The sequence below is a fragment of the Agelaius tricolor genome, unplaced genomic scaffold (genome assembly GCF_023055355.1).
Source record: "Agelaius tricolor isolate 1412-34295 unplaced genomic scaffold, bAgeTri1.0.p SCAF_4, whole genome shotgun sequence".
NCBI classification, from domain to species: Eukaryota; Metazoa; Chordata; class Aves; order Passeriformes; family Icteridae; genus Agelaius; species Agelaius tricolor.
Window position 1 is genome coordinate 21,431,665 of NW_027269264.1, and position 21,965 is coordinate 21,453,629.

The following is a 21,965-nucleotide window of genomic DNA, read 5'->3' on the forward strand; positions in this document are numbered from 1 at the left end:
ACATTTCCAAAAGTGTGCGGCAAAATGCCTTTTCTTTGAAACAGTTATTAAGGTCTCATGTAAGATGCCAAAAAACCCCAAAGGAACCTGCTAATTCACAGACAAAAATAGAGTATCAGTTGAAGAAAACCTCATTTCAGAACAGTAAGCAATTATCTGAAGGATATTTAGAAGTTATAGGTTAGAAAAGGAGTAATATCACCGGGGTTTTTAGTAGTCTACAATTAAGTCTACCGCATGGGTGCTACTTTTCTCTTGAATTTCCTAAGTCATTCAGACCTCTCCTGGAATTTTGCTTTCTTAAATATGGGAGACTGCATATGTTCTTGGCAACTTAAGACAAAGGACACGTACATTTATTTACATAAAAACATACATTTATACCACACTTTTAACACAAGAGCAAGTCATTGCAAGGGAAAGGTTTTTTGACTTTTAGATTATTCCTTACCTGGTCTGCTGCAGTCAGAGTGAAATCATATTGCTGTTTTAAGACACCTCTGAATTTTAATTCGAGAAGTTGCCAACTAGTGAACTAATATTTAGTGTACAGTACATTAAATATTAGTAAAATAGAGGTACAAACCAGATCTCTTACAACTACTGCAAACTTCACATGATAAGTCATGATGGAGGGCCAGGGGTGTGGGGAAGGTGGTACAACTATTTCAAGGAAGGCAAGCTGATATGTTCTTGTAAACCACCAGAGGTGCTTAGGGAGATGGTTTAATGGTGGGCTTAGTAGTGTTAAGTTAATGATTGGACTTGATGATTTAAAGATATTTTTCAACTAAAGGGATTCTATTATTCTATATTCTTAGTTGCATTTGTGTGTATTTTAGTAACCCTGGCAACCAACAGTGGCATCTAAAACAACCATTATGGGAGAAACCTCAGACCTATGACTGAGAGTCTACAGGAGTAAAGAAGTCCACAAGGGGAAGGGAGTCCTGCAATTCCTATTGAAGGCAGAAAAATTAATCACAATAAAAACATATTTTAAGGAAAAAACTAAGTAACAGGAGTCAAAAAAATGAAAGAAAGAAAGGGAAAAGGTAAAAGAAAAAGTGAAAAAAAAAAGACAAGAGTCTACTAACTTTAATCACTAAAACAAGAAACCAGGTGCAGTACATAAAAAAGGATATATGAATACAAAATAATTGTGGGGAGTGGGGCGGACTGGGAGAACAGAGCAAGGGAACAGGACAAATATAAAGATGCAAAAACTGAACAGAAGTGCTTTAAAAAACAAAACTTCATTTGTATACTGGATCTCTGACTATTTGGAGACGTTGAGCTAACAAAGGCAAAATATTATGGGCAGTAGATACTTATAAGATGATTCCTAAATGGGATGCCAACTTCCCATTTGACTTCTCAGAGTTCAAATGGAGTCAGTTAGGCAGGTTGAGGGAAAGCTTCATTTTGGGTTGAATTGCTGCCGAGGTGCTAGATTCTGAGTTTAATATTAGTTTTAAAAGTACACTGCTGTTATATAAGCTGCCACTCAGACTTGCTGAGGAAAGTACACTAAAGAATAAAAATGAAAGAACGTCAAAATGAAAGTGGAAGACAGGAAAAAAACTATTCATCTTCCCTGTACAAGGAATGACAGAATTCCATTCATCCTTTAAAGGAACATTATGTATCTGTCTCTCTAAAATGCAAATTTGTCCAAGACAGTAAAGAAAATAATAAGTAGTTTAAAATGTGATAACTTTACTTCCAATAGCAGTTCTTCATTCAAAAAGCTTTGAAATCAGCACTGAATTAATTAAGAGTCTAACAAACATCATAAAGAATCTGGAGTACGCTATTTTGGGAATATCAAATTTAAGCCTAACTGCTTAATAGAAAGAGTAGCTTGAATTATATTATTAATAAGGATCTAGTTGAGCTACCAGTGAGGACTTTTTTTTAATCCTATTTTCTAGAAGTACCACAATTGACCATCTCATGAGCTTTGCAGACCTGTATCTCAGATACTGGATGATCTGCACTGTTCTGAGAGTTTAGTCTGATTGGGAGCTGGATAAAATGCCACCAACTAACTGTTCCCAGCTTTTCAATTCATTAGAGAGGAAAGCATGAAAGGAAAAGTATAACAGCAAACCCACTACCTTTATACTACTGTACTGATTTTGAAAGAGGAGCCTTTAAACATGACCATTTTTAAATGTAAAGAAGCCAATTTTTTTCTGTCTTCAACCAGCACACAACAAAAAAACTGAACAGTCAATGGCATTGTAGCATCAAAGGCATCATAACATCTAATTCACATATTTGGGAAAATAACTGTTCTTGAGATAGTTGCACATTCATGGACTCAATTTCTATCTATCCCAAAAATATCAATCACACTTCTTCTCACTGGTTATGTTCCTTACAAGCCACCATCTAAGTCATTCAGGAAGGAAAATATTACATGATGATCATCTGAACTTTCTTCACAAAGCAAGATGCTAAATTTTAGTTGCCTAAAATCCTTCTTGCTCCAACAGGACTTGAAATACCAATGCGTTGTAATAAACTGGAGGTCTGAAGTCAGTCTTTCTTAGTCATTAACAACCTGACCTACACTCTGTCTAAATAAATGTTTCCCATAATGATGACTTAACTGAATACAAAACTTTTTATATATACTCACATCCCACTCGCTAATGATGCCATTACATATGAGTTGCATAAATTTGGAGACCATGTATGTAAATCAAATAATTCAAGGGAAAGTACAAGCAAAACAAGTGCTGAACAACTGAAACTTTCTATGACATTAAGTCTCATCCCATATTCTCTCTTCATCAAGTGCATAACATTTGTTCTAATATTGCATAAGGTTTGCATAAGGTTTATTCAGAATATTGTTTGTGGCATTGATCTAAACAAAGCATTTGAATCAAAAATCAATGTACATTTTATTTTTTCTAGTGTGGACTAAATGGCATGTATCTCTTCTTTCTTTTTACATGAACTGTGATTCCTATGGAGAAAGTTCAAGCTGATGACTAGAAGGGAGGAAGGCTAAGGTAAGAAGCAGCTGCATTACTGAAAAAAGAAGTCTTATAAAATTTGTCCGTTTCTCTCTTTCAAGAAGGAAAGAAAATGAAACCATTTATTCCTAGTTCTATTTGCTTCTTGGATCTGAGCCATTGCTTCAAAGAGCAGTGCTGGCTAATGCTGTGGCAAAATCAGGACAAAATGTCACTTAACTTTTGTTGGAAAGTGAGAAGAGAGTCCTGGATAGCTTTTGCTGAATTTTTTTTGCACAAGGAAGAATAATGTCTTAGAGCAATGGCTACACAACAGCAGAAGATAAAATTCTCTGAAGAAATACCTACCATTTCTTAGGATTTTGCAGATTTTACATGCGCCAGTCTCAATACTCCTTTTGTTTCAGAGCACAAAAATATAAGCATTCACTACAATTTTTTTCTTTCATCTAAAAATAGTTTTTACTTCATGAAATACTAAGACCATGTTTTTAATTCATATAATTAAGAGCTCTAATGACAAGCATAAATATTACTTTTTTAACCTAATGATAAAAGCATGTATAGAAGACAAAAAATTAGACTTATTGGAGGCCAGGAATTCACAGAAAATTCTGTAGCTGAATTCAACATTAGTCTCTATTTTCTGATCCAATTTTCCTGTAACCAAATTTACTTAGTAAATGGGAAAACTAGGACCAGAAGAGACTAAATAGTCTGACCCATGAAGTTATACATCAAGGTAAAGAAATTTGACCCTCTTATATGCTCCAATTACTTATAACAGGAAGGTAGCACACAATCATATTAAACTCAGGACTATTTACAGAACCCAAAGCTAAAAAGTTTCTTCAAAATATACAGTATCTTATGAAGATTTCTTTTCCACTATAACTGTCTCTTCCTCTAATGTCTAAATTTATGCTCCACAGATAAGGATACATGGCTGTAATTTTATGGTTGCTTCCACCTGTATTAGATTTCCAAATAAGCATAATAAAAGTGTAGTCATCAACGTCAGTATTGCAGCCACTATTCAAACTATTTAATTGTTTGTTTCATAAATCTAGAAGTTTATGAAATAGAATGGAGGCACATACTTAGGTATAGAACCTCATAAAGCTGTTCTCAGTGTAAAAAAAGTTAGAAATAAGAGATGATAAAACTGGACCTTTTTACTCAACATTTTAGAGACCAAAAATATTTTGCGTTAACAGTCCTCTACACTGTTAACTAGGATTATTTAATACCTTAACCTGTTTTTCTTTAGTTTGATCTTGACTTTTGATTTTATTTCCCAGTATGATGCATTGGATATGATGCTAATTTTCAAAGCAGGCAGCAGAAAAGAAAACATTTGTGCTCTGCACTCTTGAAGGAGAAAATATTGTATCTTTCTCAATGAGAGTCATTACCCTCATGACTTCCAGTGCAATATCCAACCGAAGTTTACTTTTACAGTACTGCTGCTCGTGCTGCAGTTGTTTTGCTTTCTATTGATTAGTCAGTCAAGGACATTAAGAACTGAAGCTCAAACCACCATTACTCAGAGACAGCCAGTACATATATTTTACAGAGCTTCTAATTCAGGGACAGTTAAAGGAAAAAAGAGAGAGTGTGAATAAGCAACTGCTCAGACACTGAAACAGAACCCGGCATTAACAACAGCTCCCCACAGAACCACAGAATATGTGCATTAGTAGAAACCCAACTCACAGGAAAGAGTGTAGCAATTACTATATGCATACACATTTAAAAAAATGGATATCTGCGGGTTATTTTACAGTTCATTTGCATGAAACACTGTATGCCTGAGAGATCAATCAATAAATCAAGGGATGCTTTCTCAAAGCTTCCTGCAAGTACTTTAAAAGTCAAAGCTCTTAGGAAAGAAGGCCCTTTACCTTATGACATCCCTAGAATTTGTGCTTAAATGCACTCATTGGTATGCATGTAAAATACAGAAATGCTACTACACAGCTACAATTTTGACAAGCATCAGTTTACAGCCACAAGGAAGATCAGAGCACTTGAAAGACACAGCATAATTATTTCTTGCCCCTTTGAAAAAGAGAATCACTGTCAATTTTGAAACCATTCTGTCTCTACCCAAATGTTGAAGACAACCCTACCATCCAGTTATCTTGAGTAATTCCAAATATTCTGCATTTTCAATATATGACCTTTTAATAAGAGCTGGAAAGAGAGTTTTCATATACAAATTAGGGAAATAGCAGTACTTGTTACAGTGCAATAGGAGTTATGGAACTGTATCACATATGTTCATTTATAATGGAATTATTTTGCTTACTGTTCCCTTACAATAATATTAACACCTTTGATCTATTACTTTCCTCACAGCTGTTATTGAGCAATTCTTCATCTTCCTTGCTATGACATTTTACCTTGTGTCTGTGAAATCTGAACAATTCTTAAAAGGTGCATCTCATAATCACTTAGTGCTTCCAGTAAAACAATTATGGGGTTTCTTCACTTCATTAATTTCAACTGCCTTCCTTTACAGTCACTACTAATCAAGTACTTCCACACAGCAATTAACAATTTTTCTTTAAAAAACCTCATCATTATCTTAATTGTGGTCAATGATCAAGATAATGGACTGACTACAAACAACCAAGAGCCAAATTCTAGTAGTCCCATTAATATTATGCTACATGAAGATAAACTATGTGATTTCTGTGCACCTCTTCTTCCTCTGTCTTCTGCAGGCTTCTAAGTCCAGAACCAGAGATCACTGGCCCATTTTGTTACAATAATAGCTCAAATATTTCACCCCACAAATTCTCTCTTGATTGAAAACTTAAGATGTATGTGCCATAGGTGATCAGGCCCACACAGCATGTGTTTATGAGATGTTGGTTCTGATTGACAAACCTGGTCTACATCTATGACAAGGCAACACACTTGATGGATGAGGGAAGGGCTATGGATGTTGTCTGCCCATACTTTAGTCAAGCCTTTAAAAGCATTTCCTACAGCACTCTCCTGGAGAAACTGGCTGGTTGTGGCTTGGATGAGTGCACTGTTCTCAGGGTTAAAAACCATCTGGATAGCTGGGCCCACAGAGTGTTGGTGAATGGAGTTACATTCAGTTGGTGGCCAGTCACCCATGGCTTTCACAAGGGAAAAACACAAAAGAGTGAAAGAATGGCACTAGTTATCTCTTACCACAAATCCAATGTCACAGAATGGGAAAAAGACAACCTTCAAGTTGCTGTCCACTGAAGCTTAGCTAAAGTAGTCCTCTGCAGTAACACATGGCCTTTGAGGGTGGTGAAGGATGAGGCACAGTATGCTTCCTCCTGAACCTCGAGGCCTGGTTTTGCCTTCCTGAAAAGTCATCTCGAAGTTTTGCATACACTTGTAGGCAGTTTGAAGAATGTGCATTCAGGTCCTGCACCTATTTCAAGGCTCCATAATCTTTTCTTTCTCCCTGGATATTACAGTATATTGGAATCCCTCCCCATCCAGAAGATGGAGAATATTTGTAAGGAAAAATACTGCACAAAACTGTACTAATTGAAGCAATCTGAATCTTCCAAATCCCATCTACTTGGAGCCATTGTGAAAACCACGTGCACTTACTCCAGTCTAGCCTTGATTTGCTTTACTCTGTTCTCAGTTTTACATGGACACAAAATGGTTCTCCATTCAATGAAGCACTCTTCACAGGATATACCAAGAAAAGGAGAAAGAAAGTGGTCTTGGGAAAAGGGAAGTTTCCACTCATTTCATTTATGAGTTCTACCTCTTACAGCACCCTTTTGAAACAACAAATCACGTGCATTTAATGTGCTATTTCCGCCTATATTACTACCACCTTTAGACCCACGCACTTTATAGTAAAAGTAAACAATTTTACTAAGTGATACTATGTAATTACAAATTTAGTTAACATCAAATAAATGAGACATGAATCTATAATAGATACCATGTGTAATTGCCATAGCTGCCAGAGCAGGCTATTAGCAGATCAGTGAATAAGACTGTTCTCTTATTGGAAACTGTATTCCTGCAAGTGGAGTGCATGGGTTTACATCCACATCTGGCACACAGGATGCCATATATGTTATATAACTTCGAATTTCTGAATACTCTTTGTCAGCCAAAGAGTGCTGGCTACCACTGACACACTAGGAATAGAAATTTCCAAGGTGTTTAAACAGAAATAGAAATATCCTTTCCCTTTTTGTGCAAGTGAAACCCTAATTCCTGTCCTGTTACCAGGTCAAGTAAAACCACTCTCCAGCATATTACTGTCATATAACTTTGTAGAGACAGAACCAGGAAAGGAGTATTTCTATTGCTCAATTATCACTGTAGCATTGCTGAGGTGAGCCTTCTGAACTTCCCTCTTTCTACACAAAGAATAATCTTGTACATGTATTAAGGTTAACAAAATGCTTGAAATGCATTTGAAATAAACAATATTTCATCTGAAAGATGAGAGATTTATGTTTTTCCTTAGGATTGATGCTTTCCCTAAAGGCACCAAGAAAAGCAGAGTACTCAGTCTTCACAGTCAAACTGTCTTTTCAGTCAATAGGAAGGCATACCAATACACCTGACTCTTCTTTGGTCAGGCAAACAGAAGGCCTACTTTTTGGGTCAAAAACTAAACGGGTTCCAGCCTGCAACAACTGCAGGTCAGGAGCACATGGAACCTGGCAATGCTTTCTTTAGCCATGATGCTGCTGGTATTGGCCAAGGTGGTTTTCTGCACTTCTGCTACAGCCACGGCACAAAGAACCAGCAACAGTGGTAACACCTGCCTTTCTTCCTTTCATAAGACAGGGTTCCCATCTCATTCCCATGTCCCCAGCCTCCCCCCCAAAAATAAACTCAAGACCTACATGGAGCAAGGCTACTGCAAATTATAGCTTGAGTGACCCCTTCATACCTGACTAATCATGTGAATTCAGACACACAAGATGACGTGGAACAGATATACAAGAAAATCCAAACAGTAGTTAACATGCCAAAATCTCTCTGGTGTAAATGGCACGTGCAAGACTACTTGCTTCCAGGCCCATGTGCTAAAGTAAAGACTTCAAAGACAAAGAGTTCAGGGCACATATTTGCCAGTAAATAAAAATATGCAGGGGTGTATCTTCTTTTCTTTTATTCACAATAATTTAATCTATATTAAAGTAAGTTACTATTTTGACCTACGACAAACAGCATTCTCCTATAAAATGTTCCAGTACATTTCAAAGGAGAGAATGCGTCAAAAATTATTTTCAAGTACTTATGGGGCCATCCTACTTGAGGAATGAGGGAGAAGCATGTCTTAAACCTGTGGGTACAATCTATGCCTTTCCCCATGGGCCAGAGACCATAGCCTAGTCCCACTGGCTTTAATGCCATTACAGGTAACCTCAAAGACTACTGTGCACTGCCCCAGAACCAAGTCAAATTATACAGTATATGCAAAGCACACACTGTGACTACTGTCCAGAGAGACCACTTAAGAGATAATGCAGGACAAAGTTATTTCTGATTACATGAAGTTAATTGGAAGAGGTGAGTCAGTTATGTGAGATGCATGCTATTATTGCAACTGAATTTATAATTTTCAAAATGATTGTACCAGTATTTGTTAGTGTAGGGCCCAGAAGTCTGGCATTTGGCCAATGGTAATTATTTAGGCGTGTTGCCATGAATTACTATTGATGGAATACAAAGCAATTTTTGACATTCTGTCAGAAAAATGCATTAAAGGTACTTGAGAGCTTTTGTGATTTTACTCTTGCCTGGACTGGAAAATAAGATGTTGATTGAAAAAATGGTAAAAAAATTAAAAAACCCCACCCAAACCACACACAAACCAAAGTCAAAACACAAGATTTGCAACTTCTCCCTGGAGACAGAGCTAGGTTTGCTTGCACCAATGGATTCGTATCAGTTGCTTCACAATGTATTTATAATGAGAAAACCAGGACAGCACCTTATGTTTGCACACGCTTATTTACACCATTCCAATTTTTCAAATATTTCAATAGAAAAGAAATCGCTTTCAAGTTCTGTTCAAAGCCCTGACATTAATTTCCCAGATTCAAAAGGGAACATAATACGCATCATTAATTATTCACAATTTTGACTGCATGTATATTTTTTCGAACAAAAATGTATGTATCCATGTATACACAACTATACATAACAGGATACATGCATCCTGAAAAAATGACTGAAATATATGTAGTATTTTATAGTGACATCTGTTCTAAGAATAAGTAATTAATCAGGTCTATTTAATAACATTCTTTACAGGTTAGTCTGAATAGCTTTATTTTCTCACCTTCATTGTCGCAGTCTTGCAATGAAAGCCATATTTGATCTACCAGACCAACTCCTTTTACTTCACCATGAACTGGAATGGAATGCATTACCATTAATGCAATTAATGCCAAGAATTTGGTTTCCAATTGCCAATGCTACTAGTTTTTAAGTTTATTTTTCTACATCAATTGCTTTATTTTTCCTTCTACACTGCAGAAGAGAAAACATCCAATGTGATACTTTTAGATTGTTTTCATTTCACGTTTATCACCCATAACCATCTATAACATGAGAAAGACTGTCATTATTGATATTTTTTGGACCGGATTCTACCAGACATAAATTGCGCAAGTGTTTTAGAGCTATAGAAGCACATATCACTTAAAAATATTTATTAAAAATTGCAAGATCATGCTTCATGATAAGCAGTAAGGAGATATTCTTCAGTCACTGGCTAAATTCTTGGTGTATATTCTTGGCCTGCAAAGACAAACTTGTGGTACGAATAATCTGCACAAAACTCAGAGTCAAGGCTTGGTCATACTGCATGAAGCTTTTTTTTTTTTTTACTTGGTGCTTATGGTTTTGTCCAGGACTTTTGCTTTTGATGGGTATCACATAGAGGCAAACCCCCTACTACCTAACATTGAAACAGCTTGTTCAGCACCTGGCGCTACTTCTCATACCCAGAACTGAAATTAACCTATAACCAACTTGTGTTGCCTAAAGCTTCTGCAAGTGCCCCGCTGTTGTGCCAGAGAACCTGCTGCTCCCTTGCTGAAGGCAGGAGGTACCCATGCAGCTAAACAGCAGGTATCCAAATCTCCCTCTGTTCTACTCCAAGGTACCTCAGCATGTGGCTGAGATCACACAAATGTGGTAAGAAGAATTTTTTGCAAATTCAGTGCTGAACATTCTTTGCAACATGAAAAAAGATTAACTTCACATGCAAAGGCAGCAGATCTGTAGCCAGCAGATCTGGACATAGGTTATAAATTCAATGTAGGGACAAACATCTAAAACTAAAAAAAAAATATAAAAGCAAATCCCAGCCAAATGGCAAGGCTCAATTTAAATAATCTATTTAAATTATACCACTTGAAAATTTGTGTAACTGCACATTTATATATATATATATGTACGTACAAACTCCCTCCAACATATTTCATATGAGTCACTGAAGAGCTTTTTCCTTGGAAATTGCATTAACATTAAAAAGAAACAGCAATAGAAACAGAGTTTCTATTACTAGCATTTTATGAACACCATAAAATCAATAGAATATATAAAGAATTAATTTAGGCCATATTAAATATTATGTCAGTGGAATGAGCAAAGTGAACTGTGGACATTCTTTGACTGATTCAGGATTACGATCAACAGCAAATTTGGATCCATCATGTTCAACAAGTGTGATTAAATTCATAATATTCTATAATAAAGCTGAGCTCCAGAAGCTTGCTCCTGGAATTATTATGATAACTCTGAACCCTGTAATGACTTTTGACCTTCATCTTGCCCAGATTTTCCTAAAAGGCAGGAAAAGGAAGAGGTGATGGCCTGAATGTTATTTATTATTTTTTAGCCAACAAAAAAATTATACTAGACCAAACTTTTTAGCTCCTGCAAATACATTCAGCTCATTCTACTAAAGTTTACAGATCTTAAACATCACTTTAAAGTCACAGAATTTAATTTTCAAAAAGCAGACACTGTAAAGCTGTATGATGTCTTTGTGAAAACTGAAGCATTTAAGGAAAGATTCTCAGGCTTTTTTGCTTCTAGACAAATCATCAATACTCTTTTGGCAGCTTATTCAGAAAGAAATTGCTTGGCTGAGAGAATACTCTAACAGAATTCTAAACAAAAGATAAAGTATTTTTCTGTATTTCTGACTATTTATGATATTTCTCAAGACACAAAAGATATTTTACAGGGACAAATAGTTCCACTGCCATTAAAGGAACATTGTTTCCTTTACTGCAACTAAAATACTGGATCTGGTACTCCCCTTAGGATTTACAATATAACTTCAGGAAGTGAGGTTAGTTAATGAGCATGTAACACATTTACTTAGCCTACACTGAACTTAGTTCTAAATGAGGGAAAAGAAATTTATCGAAAATCTAGAAAAAAAGGCAGACAAAAACCATATTAATACTTTTTAAAATATATATTTCACTTGCAGCTTTGGAAAATGAACTAAACATATTAAGATGTATCATTGCCAATGCAATGGAAACAACCTTTCTCTTGCAAAGACAGAAAATTTTCTCAAACTCAACTCTATTTTACAAATCTTGAAAAATCAAATAATGGATACATAACGTTGTTTAACAGCTTTCCTGTCCATAATGCAAACACAATATTACTGGAGATAGGATGGCAGGGAAAAAGCCCCTTTCATGCCTGACATGACTGTTCACAAAAGCAACACCCTTGTAGCTGGATCAGAGCAGAGCCCTCCCCAGTAATAATGTGACTTTCTGTCCAAACCCAACTATGCTAATAGTTATTGATGACAATCTCGAATAAAATAGTAATTAAATCTTCCAAAACACCCCTATGACTGGACAAGGTTTGTGAGAAGGACAGACACCAAGCAGCAGTTCTGACCTTGAAAGAAAACTATTGATTGGATTTTGCCTTGTGAAAAGAAGGAGGGAAAACTGAAACCAACCATTGTGAATCATTTATGAGCTCCCACAGGATGGTCCTAACTCCAGTTTTTTACATATCCATGTGCATTTTTCTTTTGGCTTCCACAAAACTAGCTCATATGCAACCTATACATGAAAAGAAACTATAAATTCATTCAAGACAACATGAAGACAACCTGTAGACTGCCACTCGAAGTTTGTGTATGTCAGACTGTGTAACCCTTAACAACATTAATGTTGCATATACTTTTAAATACACACACATATACATATGTTTTTGTGTGTATGTGTGTTTACTCATGTTAATTACAGTAAATTAGTAATTACAGTAAATTAGCCCTGAACTCTGAAATACAACACTTCTGCTCACACCAGGGAAATACACATTTTTGTATGCTAGCAAAAAAAGTCCAAAAAAGATTAAAAGAGCAGAGGTAAGAAACAGTGAGTTATACAATGATACAGACACTCATTAAGTGAGAGGGAAAGAGATGAGTACAACATGCGAAGGACAAGGCACAAACCTACTCTATAGCAAAGCCAGAAATAAATGCGCCTTCAGTGCAAGCACAAAACACCTGTATGACCACGCAGTAAGTTCAGCAAAAGCTTCACAACAGGAATTACAGGGTGCTACACAGAAAGAGAAGAACCATTCACAATGTTTCTGTTCATCTTACATTCGTGCCCTAGCTCTGTCTGTTCCATAAGACTCAAGCAATGAATGATGAGGTGTTACAGTGCCATGAACTGGCAATACCTAAATGCCATATCCAAGGGTCTATAACACCTATGAATTAATTCTTTCTGATAAAACCAGAAAAGAATATTCCAAATTAAAAGACCGTTATTAAATATCTTGTTCCCATTACATTTCAAATTAAAAACCTTCCCACTTTGGTCACGTGTCTGTGTTCAGCCTCATCGCTGTTTTTATACAAAAATCAAGGAGGAATAAAAGGCAGTGGAACATATCTCCATAAAAAAAGTTTGCAATCTTGGCTATAACTCCTACAGCCACCTAACTACAGGTCAGAGAGGATCTGTAATGGTTTGCAAATAATGATCTCCATACAGTCCTATGTATAAAGTCATTTACAGACCAAGGACAAAACTTTCCCCTTCTATGCATGTTACAAATCTGCTATCTGTGGAGTCTATCGCAGTGCTGATTCTGCACTGACAGGTGGCTCCTATTTCCATCAGTGGTGTCTGGGGTGCTGAAAAAGCAATAAGACCAGGGCAAAGAGATTTGTCTCACTGCTGGTTGAACCCTACAGCACCCAACACCATGCCAGAACAAGCCATCCTTCTAATTTTACACAGCTGATCCACAGTTCTAATCAGCTGCTTCTGCATGAACAATGATGCACATGGTGGGTGGGAGAAGCCTCATTTTTTTTTGCATTCATTATTTTAATTGTACGTATTGTACACACTGAAATTCACTGTAATCATTGAAATAGAGAAAAGTCTGTCTGCTGATTACATTTGTTACTGTATTCTTGGATATGTTCAGATCCAATCTTGTGGCTGAATGCCACTGTACAGAGCTTTGCTATCTCAGCTTCCTACCTTTTTGATCCCATAGTAGCTGTGGCAAAAGAAGCACATTTCTTGGCCCTGCATCTTTAGTGACATTGATCTTGCCTTGGTGCATCCCAAATTCAAGGTTCAATATGTTAATTTTTCCTTCCTTTTTTTGTTTGGTTTTCTTAAAAAAGGTGCATTGGAATTCAAGACTATGCAGATTCAATGAGGGGCACCATGCAAAACAGGTGACTGCAGGACACTGTTAATAACTAAGCAGTAGGACCTCATTTACAACATAAACACACATGTCTTCCTCTGGTCCCATGATATTATTTTGAGACACAGATAGCTTCTGGTATCAAATTCCACACTAACAAACAAGCCTCACGACTATACAGCTCCACTAACTGCAAGAGCTTCATTTCAGTTTGGCAGCCTTTAGAGACAAGAAAAAAGCTAGCTTCCCAAGCTTTCACTCAGCTGTTACTGAGCTCAGAGCAGCTCCTGGGCCCAGTCATGGAGCCTGGACAAAGTCTCTAAGTGTTTGCAAAATACTTGTAAAATATGCATTTCCAAAACCATCTGCACTTAGAAAAAGCTCTTACACTGTTGTTCTGCAATACATTATCAGGTCTCTCTCTCATGTCATCAGAGATGATACTCTCCACAGCTCTCAATCCTCTCCCCTCAAGGTTTTCTTTTGCTTTCATTCCTTTCTTCTCTAACTTTCTCACTGGTTTTTTTTGGTTTTTTTTTTCTTTTTGGCTTCTCTTCATGACATCATGGACCATTACAAAGCCTGGTTGGGACTTTCCCCAGATAGACGAGAAATCACACTATGCCTGTTTTTGTCATGCTTCCAACAGAACTGAAGTGAATCCCACCTTCCTCATCACAACCAAGTATGGCATCTTCAATCCCAGCAACTCCTACACAGCTCTGGGCTCCTATCTTAGTCCATTCACACTCTTCTTCTTATATTCAGAAGAATCAATCCTTCCAGTACAAAATTGGAAAAGGGTGTGATTTTTACCTTCTTTGGCTTGTTTTCTCTTAGTTACACCACACCCTTTTCTTCTTTCCTCATCACAACTTCAGAAATTCCCTACCTGCACACCTTTTCTAGTCATCTTCCTTGGACCTGAAGTCCTCCTCTTGTGTACTTCCTTGCCTCTATTTTCACTTCTCTCTCACTCTCTTCATCACTTCTCAGGTCATGTATAAGATCAAGCTTGGGCTTTTTTGGTTTTTATTCTGGCAAAAAGTAATCCTGTCTATTTCTGAAGCTTTTAACTGTGTTTTTCATTGTGCTCAATGACTGATTTGCAGGAGGTTCATCTCCTGTTGCTAGTTGGTTTGCTATTCTTGGACTATTATTCTTCTGACTAGAGTCACCTTTGTGTGTACCCAAAACCTTACTCAGCCCATGACAGTTGACCCATGACAGTTATTTCCTGCTTCTTTAACATATAATTCAGCTTCTGTGCCTAGAGTTTTGCATGATTTACAGTTCAGAACTATTTGTTCAATCAAAACTGCCACACACTACACTTGCTTACAATTATTGAATTCCTTACAGTCTTTCTCAGAAAGGAGAAAATGTAATTTTCTTCATGAAGTAGTAGTCAGGATGACACTAGTATGTGGAATCTCCAATCACAGGTACTGCTGTGTAAGACAGATGAAGCTCTACACAAAGAACTAGAAAACATTATACTGCAAAAAAGGAAAACTGAATCTGTTTGCTCTGCTTGCAATAATCAGGCAAAATCAAGTAAAGTTCATTTTCCATATTTTTACATCCCAGATCAATCATCTTTTAGACCTCTTCTGCATTATTAGCAATCCCTTTTAGTGAAATTAAACAAGATAAATGTGCCAGATCTGCAATCATTCCAAAAAAATGTGCATCATAAGCAGTGAAGCCGTGTAGTATTTTAAAAATTGATGTATTTGGTTTTTAAGACTAAACTATGACTATACTGGACAAATTAAAATCATGAAATTCTGCTAAATGAAGCAGCAAATTATTTTGATTTATATTTAGGAAAATATTTATCTACCTATAGCTGACTGGCTAGACAACAAAATAAGAATGCACTAGCATACGTGACCACAAATATGAATGTACATGGACCCTTCAGGCTGTGTAAAAAGGATTCATCAGTTCAGTCTACAACCTGTATTGTGTCTAGGCTCATGCAGTTTTCTTACTGGCACCAGCAAATACCTTTTGCTGCACCTTTTGTGCTTTACACACACACACCAGCCAATGGAGTCAGCTGCATCTGAAGTGCAGCTAAGGGCACCCTCTAATATTTCAGTTCCTTAAACTCCCTCTTCCATAAGATTTTTGTAGCTAAGACAGAGAAGAATTGCTTGTCCAGAGCAGGCTCAGAAGAGACCTTACTACCTGGGGTTCTTCACTGCTACCTTTTTTTAACTCCTGCCATGTTTGGAAGCAGTAATGCCACAAAACACTCATATTTCATTCCCTATCTAAAAAGCTACTTAAGAATCACTCTAAGCTATCCATTCATCCAGAATCCAGTGTTACAGTGCCAAGGTTAATTGAGGAGCTAAAGGTCAAGATTAAGTTCCACCTGTTCTCTGGGAGGATTTGGTTTCCAATGTTACTTTCCCAGATGCACATGGAAGCTGACACAGCCAACCACAGGATCTCTGCCTGCAGCTCTTCTCTTCCCAAAGAAATGCTGACCCCCATGAACCTAAATGAGCCTTATTCCCATCTACACTCATTTACTGGCAGAGCAGTTAAAGGTGCCATAGTGTAAAAAACCATTCTGGCTCACTGACCATTTTTTGTAATTTATGAAGGATGATACAACCACATCAACATATTTAGATACCAATGATGCATTCTATGCAGCTTAGTTCCTCATCCCGTTCAAAAATACCCCCACTTAGCAAGGCTACAACTTCTGTTTAAAACATCAAGATATCTCTTTGAGTAGGTAACAGACACTGAATTCTGAAGCTGCCACTGTAGCACTGTAGTTGAGGGTTTGTTTTTTTTTTTTATAATTTTCCTCTTCACATTGAAGCAAACAAATTTGTGACCAAGCTGTTGAACTGTAAGAACACATCTCAATTAAAGTAATTTCATAATACTGCTCACAATCCTGATTGCATTTTCAGGATTGGAATGGAGGAGAAAAGTTATCAGTAGTCACCCACAATGGAATGTAGTTAGAAAAAGACAGGGTACATAACTAGCTAACTCTGAAGTACCTAATTAAAGTTAAGTAATCTTGAAAGTAGGGGAGCTGAAACAGGCACCAGAAAACCCTCAGAAGCTCCATGCCTTGTTCTTAAAAAGCAAGTAATAAATGACAGGAACTAATCTGGTGTGCACAGAGTGTGGGAGCTCAATGGCAAGGATCACTGCTCCAAGGCCAGCTGGTGTACAAAACGATGCACATGAACATCCTTTTCACCAGTGGTGGTCAGTGAGAACAGTGCCTAGCTTTACACTTCATCCAGTCAAAGAACCTGCTGGTAGAAGCATAGGTTTTACTAAGTAAAAACATTACTCTGACTGCTGGGAGCAAATTGAAGTTTGTGAAAATTACCATGGCCTCAAAACCAATCACTTAAGTGCTAGGTGGCTGTGATTAATACTGAATGCCTACTGCAGCATGAGCAGTTTTCAGAGAACATGGATGGGGATAATAGCCAATTGCATAAAGACTGCAAACACATGGAATCCCTCTTCCTTTAGCACCAGGAGGGTACACACTGTCAGCTCAGAGCTGCCACAAGCAACATCAGCAGGCTGGCAGAAAAAGACAGTCTCATTCTTCTCCCAGGATTATCAACTTCTCACTATTCGAATTTGACACCCTTGGGCCTGATCTGTACAACTGGACAGACATTTCCAGTCCCTGCAGGAACATGCAGACTCTGACCTGAGGAACTGTTTGAATACACCAAAAGGAAAAGCAAATTATTCAAATTTCTCCATGTCCTTATGACACAGTGGTTCAACAGTCTGAAAGCAAAAACATACCTCAGCTTCTTAGTTGGTTTGCTATCATGCTGCTCTTGCACTTGCCACAGAACCTGTAGAGTATGCCATGTCCAAGACTCAGGTATGGCCTGCTTTGCCAAGGAGTGAAAGCAAGAATATTTCCTCTGATTCCTCTGCCTTCATGATAGATTATCTGCTGAACTGCACTGTAAGTCAACCATAAGTCATTCAAAACTATTCTATTGCTTTTCTAAAAATGTACTTATTTTATACTTTTCTTTACCAAAATAACATGGTGCTTAATAAACAGAAAGGAAAGTTTTCCTCTCTCATCAGCCTTCCTCTGTGCAGCACAGAACACAGGAACAGCTATGTTGGTCCAACCAAATGAAACATTGTCCTGGGTTGTAAGATATATGTGTATGGTATTTGCCATCTGTCAGAGGTGGGGCAGTTCCCTTCTGTTAATTGGGCAGTTTTCTTTATCTCTTCCACAACCAATCCTCTCTCTGGGGAGATATCTTCTGTTAATGGGCCATTGAGTCTCACTGCATGACTAATAAAAATTACATCTGATGAGATGCTCTGCCCAGGGGGAGGAGCCAAACATTCCTACCTGGATATAATCTGAGACTTGGAACAACAGAGACAGGCTTTTTCCACTGGATTCCCAAAGGAGCAGCTGTCTTCTCCACTGGATTCCCAGAGGAAGACCAAGCCCATCTACATCACCACTGGACCTTCAGAGGAAGACCACACCCTTCTGCAGGATCACTGCTTCAACAGAAACACAGTCATTGCAGGAGGACTGCAGCTGCCATTGAATTGGATTGCTACCAACATCCTGACCAACAGGGTGTCAGGTTGTATTCTGACTCTGTCAGTGGTTTATTTTCTGTTTTTCTTGTACTATTGCATTCGTATTTTTTAAAATTCTCCTAGTAAAGAACTGTTATTCCTATTCCCATATCTTAGCCTGAGAGCACCTTAATTTCAAAATTATAATAATTCAGAGGGAGGGGGTTTACATTTTTATATTTCAAGGAAGGCTCCTGCCTTCCTTAACAGACACTTGTCTTTTCAAACCAAGACAAACATCTGTCGCCCTGCCTCTGACATCAGCCAAAAGCATCTGCCTGAGGGATTGTGTTAGCACAGAACAAGCGCATACCAGAATACCTTTGCCACACCACATCACAAAGACTGCATGTGCCAGAGGTGATACCTTTGTGCTTAATAGCTGTATCGCTGAAACTCACAGCTGCTGGGCAGAAACAGGCCCTGTGCCATCCACCTGACTCACAACCTGTGCTCTTAAGGCACCTGCACTTTACTAAGCCACTGGCAGGTTGCATGATTTCTTGCAATGGCAGCAGAATAGTCTGTATTAATGTTTGCCTGGAGCAGGCTGGGAGAGGCCACTGCAAAAGCAGATGCAATGCATAAGCTCCAGGCACCATGAAAAGCTGCTACAACACCTGCCTATCTGGCAAGCCAGTATTCAAAAGCACAGAAAGAGGAATTCAGCAGGGGAGGCTCTCTACTATTCTCCAAAATGACTGACAGCAGTGAGAGCTTACAGGCCTCCAAGACGGCCATGGGTAGAAATGTTTTGCTTGTGGTAGGCACAAAGACATGACTTGATCTTCTAATTCAAAGGTTTTAATTTCACCTTCAAACTACTAGAGAGACATTCAACAAACACACAACTACATCACAGGCAGCTGAAGACAGAAAAAACATGGACAGCTCATAGTGCACATCCCCACGTGCCACAGGAGAAGAGAACACTGCAGCTTCAGGAGCTGTGTGACAAAACACTGTAAGGGCTCTCTCCAATAAAAGCAAGGGATGTCAACAGATTCTGGTTCAGACTCTTGTGCAAAAAGGAATGTTATTACAAGTTACATTACTCTTGCTGTCTGTTGCTACAAGTCACAGATGTAACCTTTTGAAAGCACAAACCTATCTTGGAAGACTTTTGGTACCAAAAATTTGAGCTGTGGCCACTGGCTCCTACACCTGAGAGCTCCCACATGAAATAAAGGGTTCTAGTAACTTAATTTACTGCTTTTTAAGGAATGTTTTTCTCCCAGTTTGAATCACATCTACTGACCACAACTAAAGTTAAAATTTCTCCTACTTTAAAGGCTGTACATGGCAGGTCTCCATGTTGGGGCTGGCCCTGTCAAATGTGGAGGCAAATCTGTGATCACACTCCTCACAAGGGTTACAAATGGATACCTTCCAGCTGTAGATGCTTTCATATATGCTCTGCAGAAGAGTTGTGGCAGTACAGAAATTGTGCCACAACTGTAGGCTGTCCTCTTCTTATTTATGAAAATGATGCCTTTAAAATCCAAAATGTCTGCGAGGGAAAAGGTCTGAGTTCTCAGACATGCCAGCTCTGTAGTACCACACCAATGCTCAGAGCAGGCAAGAGGCAAAGGGGCTAATAGAGGGAGGAGGACCAATCATGACTGGCTGGCCAAAGTGCCAAGAAGAAGTGAAGCTTCATGACAAAGAAAATGATAGAACAGTTTGGGCTGGAAGGGGCCTTAAATATCACCTGTTCTCAACCTGTTTGCCATGGGCAACCTTCCACTGTCCCACACTGCTCAAAGCCCCATCCAATCTGGCCTTAAACACTTTCAGGGATGAAGCATGCACAGCTTCTCTGGGCAACCTGTTCAATTGCCTCACCACCCTCAAAGTAAAAAGTTTCTTCCTAATATCTAAACTAAACTTAGACTCTTTCAGTCAGTTCACATATTTTGTCATCTGTCAGGAAAAGCTGAAGGACCTTTATAAATATTTGTATGTTTGCATTACTCCACCTTGTGCTCCAGGGTTTTCAGCCATGCTAGATAGTTGAAGGAACAGTGCATTAGCCTTTGACACCATGAATAAAACTGATTAGCCTAAATAATAGTTACTAGATAGTTTGCCCATTTTACTTCAATATAAAGGATCCTGTTACATTGCTCCCTCTCTGACCTCTTTTTTAAGAAGCTTCAAAAATCAAACTGAGCAAATTAGAAAGATTCTTGATCCTGCCCTATTTGTTTTTTTAATTTCAAAGATAGATCTAATTTTCCTAAATCTGGTTTCTCATTTCCACACTAGGAGTGCCATCAAGTCTTCCTGGTTTCTGCTATTGGCAAAGCAAACAGCACTAAATGGGACAAAACATGGCAGAGTACAAAACAGAAAGTATTACAGACTCTTCTTTAAGAAGGCAATTCTGATTTTTGTGCAGAATACCAAAGAGGTGTCAGGACAAAATGGACTTTGAGGGCAGCACAAAAAGTTCTTCCATTAGGATGACCATTCCTATATCACTCATGATCCATATATGGAGGAAAAAAGTCATTATATATAACACACTATTCTGATCCTTACCTGATTATCACCCAACCTGAGGACTGAATGTAAATCTAGCATTTAAAGTACAAAAATGTGAAAGGCTGGAACACTGGCCACTGTGAGGTAGAGAGGCATACTCATATTGCACCAGCGAGGAAGCACTGGCAGGCACATTATCTCCAGAAAAACAGCAATTGAGAAGAGCTGTGAGTCACTTGGAAAAGATGTGTTTGGCTACCCACAAAGAGAATACTTTGAGGGTTTCACTGGCTGCAATGAATTAATACCTAATGTACAATGCTGATCCCAGGTTATAGACATTCTGGAGGATGCTGAACATGCATCAGGGTGTGTGTGTGAAAATGAGATATAAAAAGGACCTATTCATTCAGGTTATAAAATGTTACTTGAACTTTTTCCCAGAACTGAAGTAAAACAACTCAAAAATGATGAAAGAAAGAAAAGAAAGAAAAGAAAAGAAAAGAAAAGAAAAGAAAAGAAAAGAAAAGAAAAGAAAAGAAAAGAAAAGAAAAGAAAAGAAAAGAAAAGAAAGAAAAATATAGACCAGCTTTGCTGTTCTTTAGTAATTTTCCTTCTTTCTGATTCACTGATTTTTATTTCATCTGATGAAACTCTGATTCTTCAGTCTGATCACAGGTAAACTTACCATTATCATGATCTACTTTCTCTCCACCTTCCATTCCTCTCATCCTCATTTCCTCCTATATCCCAACTCATTTATTTCTAAAATTCTCCATAGGTAAACAACAATTTGCCCTCCCAAAGTAACACATTCCTAAAATAGCATGACCTGCATATGGGCAAAAAGTTCACATACTTTTTGAAGCAGGTGAAAATTCACCCTTTGTACATAAAAAAAAAAAAAAAAACCAAAAAAAAACAACAAAAAAACAGAGAAGAAACGGTAAAATAAAGACCTGTGAAGCAAATGTGGATGTAGACTGAACATGGAGTTGGGACTCTGCAGATTAAACTTCTAGGACTGTCTTATTCTTCCACTACCTTGAACTAGGAGCTCTGCTGTTTCTGTGTGGCTCATTCCATATCAAGTAGAGCCTTAGAAAGCATCATTTTCAGCTCTTCTCAATTCTACTGTATCCATGT

The 21,965-nt window shown here is 37.8% G+C and overlaps 1 protein-coding gene across 2 annotated transcripts in view; it reads right to left on the reverse strand.

Annotated features, from left to right (window-relative positions):
* The window catches only part of NTRK2 (neurotrophic receptor tyrosine kinase 2), a 196,243-nt gene that overhangs the window by 109,781 nt on the left and 64,497 nt on the right, over positions 1-21,965 (reverse strand). The window contains exon 12 of one of the 2 annotated variants that reach the window (XM_071424840.1): positions 9,310-9,381. The exons of the other annotated variant lie outside the window; for it this stretch is intronic. Coding sequence (XP_071280941.1) covers positions 9,310-9,381 — 72 coding nt within the window. The remainder of the gene's footprint in view (positions 1-9,309; positions 9,382-21,965) is intronic. 2 annotated transcript variants of the gene reach the window in all.